Genomic DNA, 16,130 nt, shown 5'->3' with positions numbered 1-16,130 from the left:
CTGGGGGGAAAGACGACATTGTACGACCAAGTCATATGAGTAAGAAAAGACGCGATTACTTTATTCTACGTGCTTACTTTGAGGATCCTAAATCATGGACTCTACTACTTCGTCGAAGGCGAACTCCGCCTCACTCGGACATGAGCCTCTCCTCATCCTCCCCAACGGCACGACAGCCTCCCACGACACCGGCTACATCCCCCTCCTTGTTGACTTCACACTCGAAGATAAAGCAGCCAAGGGCCTAAGGAAGCGATCGGGGAACGAGAAGCCAGAGCCACCGGTTTACTTTTCTGCTTTGGAAGTTGTGAGGGACAATCGTGTCCTGCTGCTTGAGGGGCCGAGTGGGTGCGGGAAGACGACGTTTGCGAGGGATCTTTGTTTTCAGTTCGCAAAGGCGGATGAGGAGTATGAAGAGCTGAGGAACGTTATTCGAAACGAAGAAGGATATGTTTCCCAGGAAAGATGGGATGGTGCGAAACCACGGACGGTGTATTTCGATCTCTCCGCGGAGGAGGTACCGGGCCTGGAGAGCTTCGTTAGCAACACCCTACCAGGAATCGTTGAAGAGCTGAAGCGCAAAAGGAACCTTGAGAAGAATGGAAGAGAAACTCTTATCATCATTGACGGAATCGAGACCGCGGGAGATGAGGGTCCACGTCTGCTCAAGGAGCTCGTTGCTCGAGTTGAAGGACTCGAACACCTTCGTCTTCTTGTCCTTGCTGACTCGACGATATCTCGAACATGGTCTCTTCCTGCGGGTGTTGTCCGTCATCGCATCCTGCCGCTTCTACGGGCACAGCGGAGAGTAGCAGTTTCGCGCTTTCTGGGCGCCGTCGCTTCGGAGGAAATTGGCATCGGAGCAGCTGCGGTGAATCCAGCGGTCTTCGCATTGGCACTACAAGCGGGTGTCTCTGGTGATGTAGCTGAGGATGCCATCGATTCCTGGTTAGATGTTGTCGTCCGAGACAAGGATGTAGTCGAGCAAGTTGCAAAACATGCCTTCGAAAGAGTCGTCAACGGAGAAAAAATGGGGTCTCCAGCTCTCGAGGAGGATGAAGGAAAACAGCCTCTGCTCTCTGTGAGGAAGGTTCAGCAACTGTTTGCTGCTCGAGATCTGGCTAAACTCCCGACGAAGATTACGGTACGCTTTTTCCAACGGAATCCTTTGTTAGCAGAGCCAGTGGTCAGCAGTGTACTTGCTCGCCTCGCAGGGGACGGAAAAGCTCACGAGCTTGCTAGAAAGCTCCTCCGCAGCGAAGGACATATTGGGCAGCGAGGTGCACTATTAGTGTCGCCGCTTAAAGAAAGATCCCATGTTCTCCAAGAAGAAATACGGGCTCAGATGCTCACAATCATCAACGAATCTACCATCTCCGTCAGCGAGCGGAACCAAGCAGGACGAGTTCTCTCTCGCCTAGGCGACCCTCGAGATCTGAGCGCCCTCGCAAACGTCCCCGGCGGAACATTCATTATGGGCTCGAACAGCCATCCAAACTCACAGCCTCAAGCGCCAGTTACAGTGGACAATTTCCGCATTGGAGTCTACCCCGTCGTGAATAGAGACTATGCCCTCTTCATCCATGAAACAAACCGCAAGTGGCTCAGCCCCGACGGCTTCGACCCCGAGCGCCAAAACGCTCCAGCGACTGATCTAAGCTGGCACGACGCAAGAGCATTCTGCGCATGGCTAACCGAGCGGTGGCGTAGCGACGGGACAATCAGCAAATCGTCCGACGTCCGTCTCCCCAGAGAGCCAGAGTGGGAGCGAGCATGTAATGGCGACCAGAACATCCTCTCGGCTCAAGGCCCAGTCTACCCCTGGGGTTCCGAATGGAGCGATAACGCGGCAAATTCCGACGAGACTGGTCTGAACGGTACCTGCGCCGTTGGGCTCTTTCCAGCTGGTCGCTCGCCGTACGGATGCCATGACATGGCGGGGCAGGTGTGGGAGTGGTGCACAACACTTTGGGGCGAAGATATGACCGCGCCTTCATTTTCTTATCCGTATCGGGGCGACGATGAAAGGGAGGATCTCGATGGACCGGGAAATATTCGGCGGGTGCTTCGCGGAGGATGCTTTTCGAGCGGAGCGTTGAAGGCTTGCGGAACGTATCGGGGGAGTCTGGAGCCCGGGGGTTCTTGGAGGGGAAATGGATTTAGGATTGTTGTTGCCGAATGTGCTGCATGAGGTACATTGAGTGGTGGCTTTCTGGAATCTTGAATAGATCAGTCCAAAGAGCAAGGCGCTCAGCTCGTTGAGAGCGCAGTTGGCCTCGTGCTGGGCTTCGATCCATCTGAGTCGTCGTCAATTGCCCGCGTACTTGGAACCTTATTTTCTTGTGACTGTTTTGAACATGCAATCGTCGGCTATGACAATCTACCGCGAAAGGCTCGAGATTGTATGACGATAATCATGGCATGCGTTGATCTCGTAGTGAGGTGAGAGAGGTGTGAGAGGTGAGAGGGGAAGGAGCGGCCGAACAACCAAGTCCAGTGGGAGACGAGTATCTCAGGGAGACAAGTCAAGTACATAATCGAACATTATAGCAACCTATTCAAGATAAATCATTTGGGAGAACGAAATTGCTAATATCTTTTTAATCGCTCATATCTCGTTTCCAAGTCCGTGTGGCTGTAAATGAGTCCTTTCGCAGCGGGGGACGATATATCTTTTCCTCTTGGGGTTCTACTCCGACAAACCCAGTTTGGCTACTCCAAGAAATCGTCAACCAATGTTACAGGACAAGGCACTCTCGAGGAATTGCCTAAAGAGAAGGAATTATCCAGTATCCACAGTCTCTCCCTCATTTATCGTTGTTTATTGCTAATGACGCCCTCGTTGCCATAGAACATTCCCCCTCCGCGACGCCGCAGCCTCCTTCAGCCGACCTCGAGCTACAGCGCAAGACGAAAAGCCTCCAAGAAAGTGTGCAGCCATCGTTTCAGCTGGCTCTATTGCACAGATGCCTTCGTACTCGCGCCGTTCTAGTCGCGCACTGTACTGGATCCTGGCTTCTAATGGGGCATCTACTCGCGGAACACCCCGGGCTTGCAATCAGTGACGAGAATAAAAGGCACTGACAGTGCCACGGTCTTCTCGGACTCTCGACTTGGCTTCGAATTACACACTGGTTGTGCGAACCGACAGTATATTTTCGAATTTAGCGGACGAGCGCGAGTCCGTCGAGACACTCAAGGGCATCTCATATGTAAGCAATCTCCGGCATCTACGAGCGTTGAGATGACGAATACGCAGTTACTCGAAAGATAAAGCAACGAAGACTGACAACTAGGTCAATTTCGGTAAGTATGAGAGGACATCATGGACTACCCCATGCGGACATGCTGTCATTTCAATCATACGTCCTTGGGAGTTCCTACGACCGACCACGAGATTGCTTCTGAATGGGGTTGTGAAGAGACTAAGTGAGTGCAAGTTCTGGTCTTATCTTGCTTGTTTCCTTTATCCCGGTATGCTAGCATTATATCTCTTCTATCAGCTGCACTGGCACCGAGATCCTTCCTCGACCACACCTTCCTCCGAATACGGTACGTTTTCTCTTCGAGCCCGGTCGCCGAGCATGGCCCTTGCCTTTGCCAAAAACTTCTTATTCTCCCAAGCACACTGAGTATACTAAATATCGCCAGAGACGAAATTATGGGTCGGATATTGTTTGATTGCTCACCTTGAGTCTGCCAACCATGCGCTCGCGCGACGAGTCCGCACTCTGGCCTCATTACGCTTGGGTTCGTCCTCAGAAGTAGACACCACGGGCCCGGTCTGAATGTCTTCAGAAGGTCGCCGTAGGGCCTCAAAGAGATTGTGGGATCACTCAGCAGGTTGCCGAGACCATGAGTTCCTTCCCAGCGGGACTTTACAAATACCATAGAGTACTTGCCAGTCTGTTCGCGATTCGACGCAAATAGGAGACGAAGAACGCTGACAGAGACATTCCTATGCTGGTGATACACTTCTATCCGCCTCGACTGGATGAAAACCTAAAAGTGCTGAATAAGTCGATGTTCGTTCCTTCCGCATTGCGTCCGCCGCCGGGACACAGGGACGCCGAGTGCTCGCATCGCTCACCTCTTACTGGGTTTCAGGCAACTAGATCTCCACAATAGCATCATTCTACTCTAGAGCGTCTTCTGAGATATTTAGTATGGAGCTATCGATATGTGGAAGAGGTCAAACTCGTTGCAGTCATTCGGCGTTGAGGGTTCAGTGTGGTCACGTCATGATTGTTTACATAGTGGGGTCGATTCTCTAGCAGCGCGGACGTCTCACCAAGCGCGCAACAATAGTCCTCAAACTCGTCGGAGTATATTCTAGGAACAAATAAACCAACAAGCAATAGTCTCGCCTAGAATAGCCCATTGTCAAGCGAGACAAGCACTGAAAGAGCCCTGACGAGCGGCAGAATCGAGCCAAAAGTGTAGGCGGTGTAGAATAGATTTATACTGCGAGCCTTAGGCACCCCGGTTTCCAGTCAACGTCAATTTCTTTGATCTCGAGAGAAGAACTTGGATTTTCGCAACATGGGCTTCATTGACTTCATTAAGGAGATTATCCGGCCTGGAAATGGCGTGGACTATCCCAAGACAGGGGATATGGTCACCGTACATTACCATGGTTACCTCTATGATCCGGCTAGATCCTGGGGGAGAGGACGACGGTATGCTCTTAGAACTTGAATTTCTACGTTTGAGATGGTCATCTGGCTGTAGAAATCCAATATTTCAAAGAAGAAAAACTGATGGAAGTAAAACTGGGCAGCTTCGACAGCAGCATCAAGCGCGGCCGACCGTTCACCTTCCAGCTCGGCATGGGCACCGTGATCAAAGGTTTGCGCTCATCTTTCACTAAACTCCCATCTCAAGCTAACTATGACACAGGCTGGGACGTTGGAATCCTGGGGATGAGCTTGGGCGAGAAGTCGCTGCTCACATTTGGCCCGTAAGTTTTCGCTGCTTCTCGATTATGGTGACGTCTACTGACGCAAGCGAATCTGCCAGACACTACGGCTACGGTGAGAAGTAAGTCTGAAAAACCCTTCCTGGATGGAAAAGAAGTCTAATCGAATACGGGCAGAGGAGCGCCGCCGTTTATTCCTGGGAACTCGACGCTTGTGTTGTAAGTGTTTACCTCCAGCTCGCGATGGCGGGTGGCCCACTATTACTGACAACGACGTTTAGCAATGTTGAGCTGCTGGCGATTAATGGGAGGACCTTACAGGCTGCAGCTGAGGACTCTGAGTAATTAGAATTAGAAAGCTAGCATCAGTGGCAGGCACTCTACTGTATTCTGTAAAATCATCTCTATCTAGCAAAAATCAAAATGTCAATCAGAACTAAACCAGGTCAATCAGGCAATCAGTACCATAATCACAAGCCCAGACTCTGGCCTTCAAATCATTAAGCAAATTACTGAGGCACTAATGACTGAACCCCACCTGTCAGTGAATATTCACTGTTTTGCTAGCCAGGAACGTTCTAGGCCATGCACGTGCCCTAACTGACAGGGGTCCTGCCTCACAGTTCTTTGTTATGCTCACGTAAGTTTCAGTATTTGTGCGTGTGCCTTCAGTGGTCCTATTGTTATTGTACTGTAAACCGCAAACAAAGAGCGGCTACTGATTCAAAGAGTGCCTGTCTGAAGATTGGCTCTGATGTTTTGGCGGCTCAGAGGGTGGTCTCGGGTGGGATTGTTGTCTTTCAGGCACAGCTTCAGATAGGAATAGCTACACTACAATGGCTCTCTCACATTCCAAATCCCGAGTAAATAATGCCCTAGGTCTCATGATGCCTCCAGTGAGTTTTGGAGACTCTTCAGCTCGTTGTGGTGCTGTAGCAGCCCGAGAAAGGATGGCGCGCAGGATAGTCCTGGACCCTGAAAAGCTTGGGGAGCTTCTTCAGCCATTAGCTCTCAATCTCTACTAGGACCTTTCACCCTACCCCTTCCTATTCCGGTACCGTACCCAAGCCCTAATCCGTTTTGGCCTATCTCGTCCCTCTCAGTGCGCGATTATGTCCGAAAATACCCCACACGCGATCACGTCCCAGACTTGCTTGATGTTGTCTCGCCTTCTGTCTGATCCAGTGCGACTTGGTGTCGATGTGCCTTGTGTTGTTCAGTTGCAATTTGCTTAAAATGTTCCTTCCTCATCAAGCTCCTTCCGTTTTCGTTCTGTCATCATCACGCCTCCCTTTTTCTATTCCCCTTCCCTTGATTTCGATTTAGTGTTATCATTCTTCTGTGCAAGCTGTCTGTTGCTGAGATTCAATTGCAGACTTCGTGCATTCTGTTCTGTTGTCGTGTTTCTGGAAGCAAGCGGCAGTTCCTCTCAGTAACAGTTGAGCGGACTCGATCACAACAAGCCCATTCCTGTCAACATATCATCTTGTGCTCTCTTCATCACAGTATCCTGTTCTCTCTAAAGCATAGGACTTCATTTTCCATCCTGTTGTCTTGTCATTTGTGTTACCTTTCGTCTCTGCTTCAAGGTACCTATCTCTCGGAAGCAACAGGCATCTTGTCATACACTCTACACCCTTCCCTTCCATCTTACACCCTTTCCTATCGATCTTCAGCTTCAAAGCAAAGACATACTACCGCTCACACATAACATTGTCATTCATCCTGCCATTCCAGCCCCTTGATGTCTTGTATCAAGCACCATGGCGCCCAAAAACAGTCGTGCTAAGGAGCAGAAAGAACGGGACGCGCGCCGTCAGTATCTGGAAGAAACACGGCAAAGAATCTTGCAGCAAGAAGCTGAGAAGCATGCTCGTGCCGAAGAAAGAAAGCGTCAGCAGGGACAAGAGGCCGCTGCTCTCCAACTTCCGGGCCGCAGTCGATCCCAAACCCAAGCTCACCATGAGGCCGAGACTGAGCGTCAAAAGGAGTATCGTCGACAGCTCTACGAAGAGCGAAAGGAGTACCTTGCGGCGGTTGAAGCTTCTCACTCCCAGACCGTCCCTGGTAGACTGAGGTCTCAAGCTAGAACTCAATCTGAGGCTCTATCAACGAATGAGAGACCTCGTAAGCGTGGACGAAGCGATAATGACGAGGAAGACGAGGATCAGCAGGGTCCCTCAAAGCGTCAGAAGGCGCCCGCGCCCACGAAAGCAGCAAAGGGAGCTGTACCCGTAACACGCAGAGCAGCACCAGCAACACCATATGTTGCTATGCGTCCTACCAGTGCAGATGCATCACAAAACGCCGCTCCAAACTTCGACCCTTCACTTTTCCAAGGGATGCAGGCGCTCTACGATGAAGTAAATCATCGCCCTCAGCCTGAATCCCCAGTTCCCACCCCTCCCCCGGTCAGAAAGTCTATTATCAAAAATGCACCGCCTGCAGGTGCTACACCTCGAAAGCCCACCACCACCCGCAAGGCTACCACGCCTCGAAAGGATGCTGCAACTCGGAAGCCCAGGCTTTTCCCCAAGACGCATGAACCTTCCAAGGGGCCTGCACGCAAGCCATGGCGCGATAGCTTGCTCAACGAGGCCGCTGCACCACGGAAGACTCCCGCACCCAGAGGGCCTCCTACACTTCACCGCGAGACGCTTGAACGATTGAGAAGCGAGTCGATGCGCTCGCAGACAGGCACATCAAGCGGTCTAGGCGGGTTCGGTTCCAACTATACCTCTTCTACGCGAGGCGTAGGCAGTGCCACTTATCGAACCTCTAGTACTGGGTCTTCCACCATTGTGCCAAACCGTAGGGGTCCCTCTACTGCTGCGACAAGGAGAATGGCGTCCACCATAGTCTTGAGAGGCCGTGCGCCTGCCACCAGTTATGCCCTCACCACCGACGACGACTCTAAGGACCAGTACGACCCGGAGTCGTCTTCGGATTCGGATTCGGATTCAGATTCAGATGAGGAGAGCAAGGCCACAGGCCAATTCAGCGTGCGCCGCGGAACGCGTGCGTTGAACCCGTCACGACAGTCCGAGTTCCCTTATGAGGTCAGCACCACCGAGATTACTCTTGATCCTAAATCCAAGCCCCCAGTCTTCCAGAGCCGGAAACAACTCACAAAGGCCGCCAAGGCGAAGCTTCGACGTAATCTGAAAAACCATGACTTGCGCAATCCATATGGGTGGTCAACAGGAACAAACAAATATCTTCATTGGCTGTCGGTGCCGTCTGCCGAGTATCTCGCAAAGCTGATGCCGAACCTGCATCGCCCGCATGCTCGCAAGAACCAGCGAGGCATCTCCAGGGCTGCCCGCGACGTCTACGTTTACCATTTTGCCAATCACTACAAGCTCCGAGGCAACGGCCATTTTGAGATGGACTGGGCCGCGCTCGTGCCTATTGTCGTCGAAGCTCGTCGGATCCTGAAAGAGGTTCTCCCCGCGCACTCTAACCCCCCCATGTGCGATCGATGCTGGGTGAGTCTTCCCCTTTCCGTCTATAGCTTTGCGCAAGCCTTCATTGCAGACAGCTAATTGTTGTAGTTCACGGGCCAGGCATGTCAGACCAACCAAGTCGATGCGTGTGTGGAATGCAACCGCAACCATCAGCCCTGCACCATCACTGACCGCACCACTTATGTGACCAGACACTTCGGTGGCGCTGGCTTGGTCAACCACGTAATCAGAAAAAGTAAATTCCACAGGGAAGCCGCAACCGCCGACCCTGACCAGCTCTTTGTCAACTGGGAGGACACCAGGTTGTATCCCCTCCCGCCTCCACCGCGCCCCGGCACCGATATTATACTGCGAGGCCGAAGCTCGGAGCGAGAGCGCACTAGGCTTCGGGTCCCTGCACCTCAGATGCCTTTCAACCGACGGCATCAGGTCCCGGATAGCATGCTGCAAAAGTACCCGCATCTAGTCAATGCCGGGCCATGGCCGCTTCCAGAGCCATTCCCTGTTGAAACGACGGTAAGTCCTGTCCCGCGAGTCCCGCAATCGCACATCGCTAACCGCAGGTACTAGCAATGGCCTGGCGAGTCAGACGAATGCTTCGCAGACCGATGCTGGAGATGGAACATGATTGGAACATGGGACGACGAAGACAAGAAGGAGGCTAGGAGGAAAACCAAAGGAGGAAACCGAACCGCGCCTCGAAGCACAATCACCTGGACCCGCGAAGAGCAGAGGGAGTATCAGCGCGTCATCATGAAAGACTACGAGCGGAGATTCAAGAGCAAGGGTATCTCGAAGCCACGCGGACGGCATCGACGGCGGGCGGAAGCAGCCGGCTTGTCGACGGCAGTCACTCGGGCATTGGAGAGAGAAGAGCTGTTAGAGCCAGAGTCCGAGGACGAGGACGAGACGCAGGGTCGCCGTGTCCTGAAGGGCCTGGTTGCACCTAGATCTCTGGGACCTATCACAAGATCTCGGGCTAGAACTCTGGCTACGATATCAGAGGATACGGAGATGGACGTCGATACACCCACCCAGGCCACCACCACCGAGTGGATCATGGAGCGCCCCTACGAGGACAGTGACAGTGACAGTAACCACCCTGATGGGAATCTTTATGATGCCACTGACATGGAGGACAACGACGATGACACCGAAGATGAAGACATGGACTTTGAAGAAGATGAAACCCCCATTTCCCCTCGGGCTCCCAATCCGCCTCGAACCCGGTCCCAGACCAGCACTGCTTCTACACAGATACTGCCACCTGCACCTCGTACGCGCGCGCAAACACGACCCAGAGCCCCCCGAGCTCCCCCCAGCGAGGTGTCCCTGCAGCAACTCAAACTGAAAAGATCCGCGTATAATCTCCAATACAAAAGCAAAGTTCGTGAGGGTAGCCATGTTCCCACGCCGTCACCCAGCAGGCGCAAACCACGGAACCCTCCCCCCAGCGAGGAGCTCCTGCAGCTACGCAAACGGCGCAGGTACGAGCGGAATCGCGAATATAAACGCCAGGTTAAAGCCGGTCTCCGTGTTCCAGTGCCCCGGCCCCGAAAGTTCGGCCCGGGCGATCGCGAGACATTGGCTCGACTCGCTGCCGACCGGGAAGCTTCCGCCGATCCCCAAGCTCCTGCTCCAGCTCAAGCTCAAGCTCCCGCCCCAGCTTTCGCTCCCACCGTGGATACGACCATGACCGATGCCCCCGCGTACGGAACGGGCTATCCGCTCTACAGCCCGTATTACGGCTACGCGCCCGCTGACGACGACGCGCGCTTCGGCCAGCAGTACTATCAGTCGCAGGAGTACAATTACCCCGATCCTCCGGCGCTTTACCAGACGCCGACGCAACCGCAGCCTGAGCAGCCTGAGCAGCCCGAAGAGCCTCAGCAGCCTACGCCTAAGAAGAGGAAGGGACGCAAGAAGAAGGCGCAGGCTGAGGCTGAAGAGGAACTTCCGCTGGACCCGTCGCTGCAGCAGAATAGTTACTCGTACCGTTGATCTGATGTTCTATGGTAGTGGACCTCGTTCTTTTTTTGAATGGTGAAGAGGTCGCTATCATTTGCAGCATGTGGACAATCTACAAGTTCAGTCCCTTGTGTTCGATCTTGGCATCGATTACAACCTACCTACCAATATGTCCTTGTTGTTTTTGCCGTCTATGCTAGGGATCTCACAGTCCAGTTATGGCTTGTTCTGTTTCGTCGTACTCTATAGTTTTGTTTTCCTTTTGTTTTTATTTACAATGTCGTTGTTGTCTTCTCTTCAGTTCAGTCCATCCTGTTATGTTCTGTTATCATTTCCTTATTACTTTTAATTTTGTTTTGTGTTCTTCTGCAATGCCTTTTCACCTTCACTTGCACCTTTTAACCTTCACTTGCAATTATTTTCTTCTGCTTGTATTTGGGTTTACTCTGCTATATCTATTATGTGTTTTGTTCCTCTGAGCATTTATTAACTGTTAATGTGCTCTTCTGGCTTAATCCGTCGCGTTCATGTTTCGCTTCTGCTGTTCTTCCATTACTCTTGTTCTTTCAGTCAAAGTATCTTTAGCGCAGGCGTCCCGGCTCGGCTCGGTTGATGATTACAAAGTTACTGGGAATACCCTCTCTTCCGTTCTGCTGGTTTGTCTCTATTGTATATGTCTCTGTCTCTGTCTCCGTCTTTGTTCTTTCTGTTCTATTTCCGATATCTCTTATCCACAGGACGCGTTTGTTCATTTGCTGTTCCGTTTCTGTCAAAGAACTGCAAGGCCCTGGATGAGCTGTTTTAGTTTTGTTAAAGACCAGAAAAAGTCTAACATTTTTGAATTTTGAAAAATTGCCTTCCCTATTTATGGCCTGTAGCTTTTGTCGACGGATGTAGTAGAGGAGGAGAGACTTAGAGACGTAGGTAAGTAAAGCCCCAAGCCTAAGTTACATGGCGGACAACAATCTAGCTAACAAGGATAGCAGTTCTAAAAGTTAAGCACCTAATGAGATAGATGTAAAGACTCGGCGCGTTGGTACGGCGCGCAGTTGGAGGGTTAAAGGTAAGGTACTCTAACATTCAGCGAATAGCATTCGCGAAGTTAGGGCTAATGATCGCGCAGCTACCATGCAGTCCACAGTTAAAGCCCGGCGGTTAGTTTCTACACCGGGAAACCTACCGTACATGGTCAATTTACTGAAGGGAGCCCGTGCGATCTACCTACATCGATCTACAACCCCCAGAGACAGCACCATTTCTACCGTTCAAGGTCGGCTTGTGCAACGGACCTTGTCCCATGATCTTGTCGTCTACCTGGACAAGCTTCAGTTTAGTATTTAACCTCATTCCCTCCGATCCGCTTGTTGTGACATGTGTCAGGGCTCAGACCCACCGCGCCGCAATCCGATCCCGGCGGCTTCCGCGGCCTTGGGATGTAGAGTCCGAAACTTACAACATTATAACTAGCGTTGTTACAAAATATATTGGCGGAAGAGAAGGAGTCAGGGCTACGTCTTGACATATGAGTCCCTTTGGTTTATTCTGGAAGCCTAACTTGTCAGTTAGGGCTGCCGGTGCATGAATAGGGCCGTACGGCGTCCAATGACTCCGTGACAAGTGCCGTGCGGGGGCGCGGGCTAAACTGGCTAAGCCTTGATGATCGGCGCGAGCTGAATTAGCACAGCCCAGCCCAGCTGAGATACGTCGGGACTAGGATGAGATAGTTATAAGGGCTTAGTTCAGCTGATCGCCACGATGTTTTGGTGTTCGTCTTATTCCATCGTGCCCCGGTATCCAGCATCCTCTCCTCTCGTCTCTCACTTTGTGATTTGTAGGACGGGTTCCCGCTGGTATACTTTTTTCTCGAGTGGGCTTCGTTTAAAAGGCTCGGCTTGACTTCTTACACCATACCGTACCTAAATCCTTTCAAACTTTATCTGCGCATTCCTTCCACTCGAAAACTCAGATAAGAAAAACCGGAATCTGCAAAAAGCAAAAATGTGCCTTGGTCTCGGCCTCCTGAATAGTTACGCGCGGAAACACCACGCCAAGAAAGCCGCTGCGCGAGGTGAACAGAACACTTCCCAGAGTCCGCGACCGGTGCCGGTAGCGATGACAGCGAGCGAAGCGAAACCGTCTATTTCTACGCCGACGCCGGCGAACACTGCGAAGAGTGCGCTTTCGGAGAAATCGGAGGTGACCACTCCACCGACCCCGACGCCGAGGGCTACGGTTTAGCTTGATATCGAGAGAAAAACGAGTGATTCGGGAATTGGTCATAGATCTCTGGTTTTCAAAGTTGTATGGCAGTTTGCAAATTTCTTTTGGATGAACAAGGGCGTTGCTCCTTTACAACATGGTGTTTTGGAGGATGTCCTGTTGCCAAGGCCTGCATTGCTTGCGTGTTTAATATACCTACACTTTCGTGCATTTGAGCGATAGGATTCTGATCTAAGCAATGAATGTTGTATTCAATCACCATTGCGTGATTGTTTCCAGAGAAAAGCTAAGGCCTTGACGGTAGAAGCGGCCACTGTCTTATCAGGATATTGCTGTTATTAATACCACTCTAGGAGCAACAGAATATATATTTCTGCACGGGAGCTTCTGGCGACTCGACGACAGAGCACCCTCGCGCATTGGTAACAAATTTACCATGAAAAGAACAGCTAGATGTTCAGGGCAGTAAAGGGATGATCCTTGCGAAAGCAAAAAATGTACAGAGGAGCAGAATAGTCGGGCTTGAGTGTTGCAAAGGCCTTTGAGTGCTCCCATGGGAAAGAGCCAGCGCCATGCAAAGTCTTGGCGTTTGATGTGCGTGCTCCCGTGTGATCATGATTGTGCTGGCAAAACATACTTCCGAGGAGAAGGGATAACTACAAAACGAGGAGCGTAGCAAAGACTCTATGCGGTAACAGAGCTGCTAGTGTTGAAGCTATGGTGCACGGAGACTGCGAAGCGAGGAAGATAAAATCTGTATCTAACCGCAAGGCACGCAGTTACGGACAAGGACTGCGGTATGCCTATTAGTGTATAGAAGACGAGGCCGGCAGTCTTATAGTTGCACTCGCAAGCTTGCTGGTTGGCAGATGATGGCTATGTGTCGCTGTTCGCGGGTCGGACAAAGTCTTCGCACTTGCGGTCGCTTTCGACGTTATCCGCCGAGTATCTGCTGGGGATCTTGGAAACGACAGCACGGGAAGACACTACATTGGAGAGCTCTCCGCGATCCAGTCTTCCTGGGCGCATGCCAGGGTTCCGACTTCATTTCATTGACCACGATACCCGTCAATCGGGAGAGATCTTAAACGGGGTATCCGATCTAGTAAAATCGGGCGATGGCCTCGAGTGCCGAAATATCTAATTGGAGCTTCCAGAAGAAGGAGGAGCCATGTTCGCCGCTCGTCTCTTAACATCATAACGACGAAACGACGCATGCGCGCTCTCGTCACGACAGAGATGCAACTTCGTGGTATCATGACCTTCGCCCCAATAACTTCAGTTTGCCATCGCGCCTGTGCAACTAGTTTTGTGCCAACGATGACGAGGAAGATAAATGGCTTTTATGGCGATTTTCTCGAACAGCAGGCAAAGAATGTAAATCGCTCGGTTTAGAAGTACCGAGGGGCCATCGCGCGATACGTCAACGCGGTGAAGCTCCAAGACATGAGTCTCTACTTCAAAATGGCGAAGCTTTGATTCGTTTCTTGCCGCTCAGACGGGATGGAGAAATTGCAAGCTTGATGATGGGGCCGGAAATGACGAGGATAATAAGAAGTACCTAGGAGTAGAGAGGCCGCCTAAGAGACTTTGTTGAAGTGGCGCGGTTGACAGGGGTATGTATTCTGAGCACTGGGAAATACAGCCGTAAATGTCAATGGAAGGAGATCTGGACAGCCTTGGCCTGAGATTCACCGGTAGGCTTCGCGCTCTGTTCAGGAGATACAAGTGCTCTTCCTCTATTTGCAGATCCATCGGTCAGTGGTGGCTCCTTCTCAGCGTCAGCGCTCGCAGCCGAGGGTGGCAGGCTGGCAGCCCACAGGCTGCTGTGGTCCTCCAAAGTTCGAATTTACCAACCTCCATGTCGGAGCCAAACAACTGGCGTTCCCCACCCAGTCCAAGACGTTCAAACTGGGTGCCTCTGCCGCATGTTAGAAGCAGTGGTGTCGGAAGGAATGGATGAAGAAAGTTGTTCCTGACAGTGAGACGCTCGTCACTGATTGGTAGCGAGGTAATGCAGCCCCACCGTCCCGTGACCGGCTGACTCAGCATCCGCCAGGGGAAATCGGGGAAATCTCTGTGTACACAGGTCGCATGAGCCAAGCGGTGAGCTCATGCGACCTAGACCCCCAACACGTGAGCGCCAAGGCTATTATTAAGCAGACTTGTCCTGCACAAGGTCTTTAAATACTAGAATCTGCCTTTAAAATTTAATTTTTATACTTAGTTTATTATACTTGGACTATAAATAAATATTAAAGCACTTGCTAATTAATTACTAAGTAATTAAAGTAATAGGGTCTCCAAGCTTTAAGAATATTTTAGTATATATTAATAATAATTTTATTAAGCCAAGTGCTAATGTTAGCTTTAATACACAGGTATAGTTTAATATTATATATTAGTTTTAAACTGCTTGCTAACTACTTATTTAAAGGAATTAAACATGCTAATCCTACTTACAAGAGTTAAAGGTTCTTCTAGTCTTATAATATTAAATATTAAGTATATTAATAATCTTCTAGAATATCCTATAACACATTTACACGGCCATACATATATTATTACTTTTAAAGGATAAACCCAGCTTAAAATAAAAAATATTTTTAAAGGGGTAAGTAATTACCTAATACTTAATAAGTGGTTACTAAGTACTTTAAGATTTAATATATAAAATAACAGCCTTTTAATTAAAAGTGACCTGTTTACTATCTATTTCTTAAATACTAAGCTAAGAAATAGACATGGAAATGCTCTAGGATTTATGCATGTGAATTTCTTAGCTTATTTTTATAGTCTTATTATTATTTATTTATTAATAAAAGTACTTGGCAAGAAATCCAAAAGTCTTAAAGAAATGCCCAGATTTTAAAATCTAATATTAAAAAATATAATATATATAAATACTATAACTGCTTGTTAACTAGCTATCTAGTACTTATATACTTTTAGTTATTATTAGTTAAAGGTTGCTTTTTTTAAAAAAGGCCATGCATATGTTAATTAACTCCTAACATGCAAAGTAATTTTTAAAAAATATAACTAGATAATATATATTAAACACTTCCTAAGTAGTTAAAAAGTGGCTAATAAGTACTTAGAATATTTATAAAGAATATATATTATTTATTAGCTATATAAATAGGTCCTATAGGGGTTTAACTAAACATTATAGGGGCATAATCCAAGGGCATATAGTTATAAACTTATAGTTCTTAAGGATCTTTTTAATAAAAAGATCCTGCTAGTTACTAAAAAATATGGTATTTTTAAACCTTTATTAAGCCATTAAAAATATTATAGTAAGCACTTCTTAACTAATTTACAAGCAGTTACTAAATAGTTAGTAGATTAAGATCATCCTCAGGGGTCTGGGAGGTTAAAGCATATTATTTATAATATAATTTTTAATACTCTTATGCCTATAAATACAGATTAATATTTATATATACTATTTATATCACATAAAATTTATAAATATCCTCTATTACCCCCAAGCAAGCCACCAGAAAGAATACTAGCAGGGGTAAAGAGGATTATTAAATAAATTTAGGACC

General features: G+C 49.4%; 4 protein-coding genes across 4 annotated transcripts; 2 read left to right on the top strand and 2 right to left on the bottom strand.

The window, feature by feature from the left end:
• Positions 1–1,570: 1,570 nt before the first annotated feature.
• BDW74DRAFT_162398 (uncharacterized protein) lies at positions 1,571–2,127 on the bottom strand. Its single transcript, XM_073725955.1, has one exon. It carries the CDS (start codon positions 1,995–1,997, stop codon positions 1,722–1,724), a length of 276 nt encoding a protein of 91 aa, XP_073578844.1. The 5' UTR covers positions 1,998–2,127; the 3' UTR covers positions 1,571–1,721.
• Positions 2,128–4,533: 2,406 nt separating this feature from the next.
• BDW74DRAFT_162397 (FKBP-type peptidyl-prolyl cis-trans isomerase) lies at positions 4,534–5,335 on the top strand (the record flags this gene model as incomplete). Its single annotated transcript, XM_073725954.1, has 6 exons — positions 4,534–4,679; positions 4,781–4,848; positions 4,900–4,960; positions 5,020–5,040; positions 5,096–5,137; positions 5,200–5,335. Coding segments are annotated over exons 1-6 (389 nt in total), but the record flags the coding sequence as incomplete, so codon positions are not given.
• A 1,346-nt stretch (positions 5,336–6,681) lies between these two features.
• Positions 6,682–10,386, top strand: BDW74DRAFT_183069 (uncharacterized protein; the record flags this gene model as incomplete). Its single annotated transcript, XM_073730412.1, has 3 exons — positions 6,682–8,406; positions 8,473–8,901; positions 8,956–10,386. 3 exons carry the CDS (start codon positions 6,682–6,684, stop codon positions 10,384–10,386), a joined length of 3,585 nt encoding a protein of 1,194 aa, XP_073578842.1.
• Positions 10,387–12,135: 1,749 nt separating this feature from the next.
• On the bottom strand, positions 12,136–12,763 carry BDW74DRAFT_103666 (uncharacterized protein). The gene has a single exon (XM_073721575.1). It carries the CDS (start codon positions 12,631–12,633, stop codon positions 12,316–12,318), a length of 318 nt encoding a protein of 105 aa, XP_073578841.1. The 5' UTR covers positions 12,634–12,763; the 3' UTR covers positions 12,136–12,315.
• Between the last annotated feature and the right edge of the window lie 3,367 nt (positions 12,764–16,130).

Source organism: Aspergillus multicolor, assembly GCF_047715735.1.
Source record: "Aspergillus multicolor strain CBS 133.54 unplaced genomic scaffold BDW74scaffold_41, whole genome shotgun sequence".
NCBI lineage: Eukaryota > Fungi > Ascomycota > Eurotiomycetes > Eurotiales > Aspergillaceae > Aspergillus > Aspergillus multicolor.
The sequence above is the reverse complement of the archived record's forward strand: the minus strand, read 5'-3'. Positions and strand labels throughout refer to the sequence as shown.

What these genes read in the sequence shown, in the direction of transcription:
- BDW74DRAFT_103666 (XM_073721575.1), bottom strand. Translation starts at nt 12,633, where the DNA reads ATGACCAATTCCCGAATCACTCGTTTTTCTCTCGATATCAAGCTAAAC.
- BDW74DRAFT_162398 (XM_073725955.1), bottom strand. Translation starts at nt 1,997, where the DNA reads ATGAAGGCGCGGTCATATCTTCGCCCCAAAGTGTTGTGCACCACTCCC.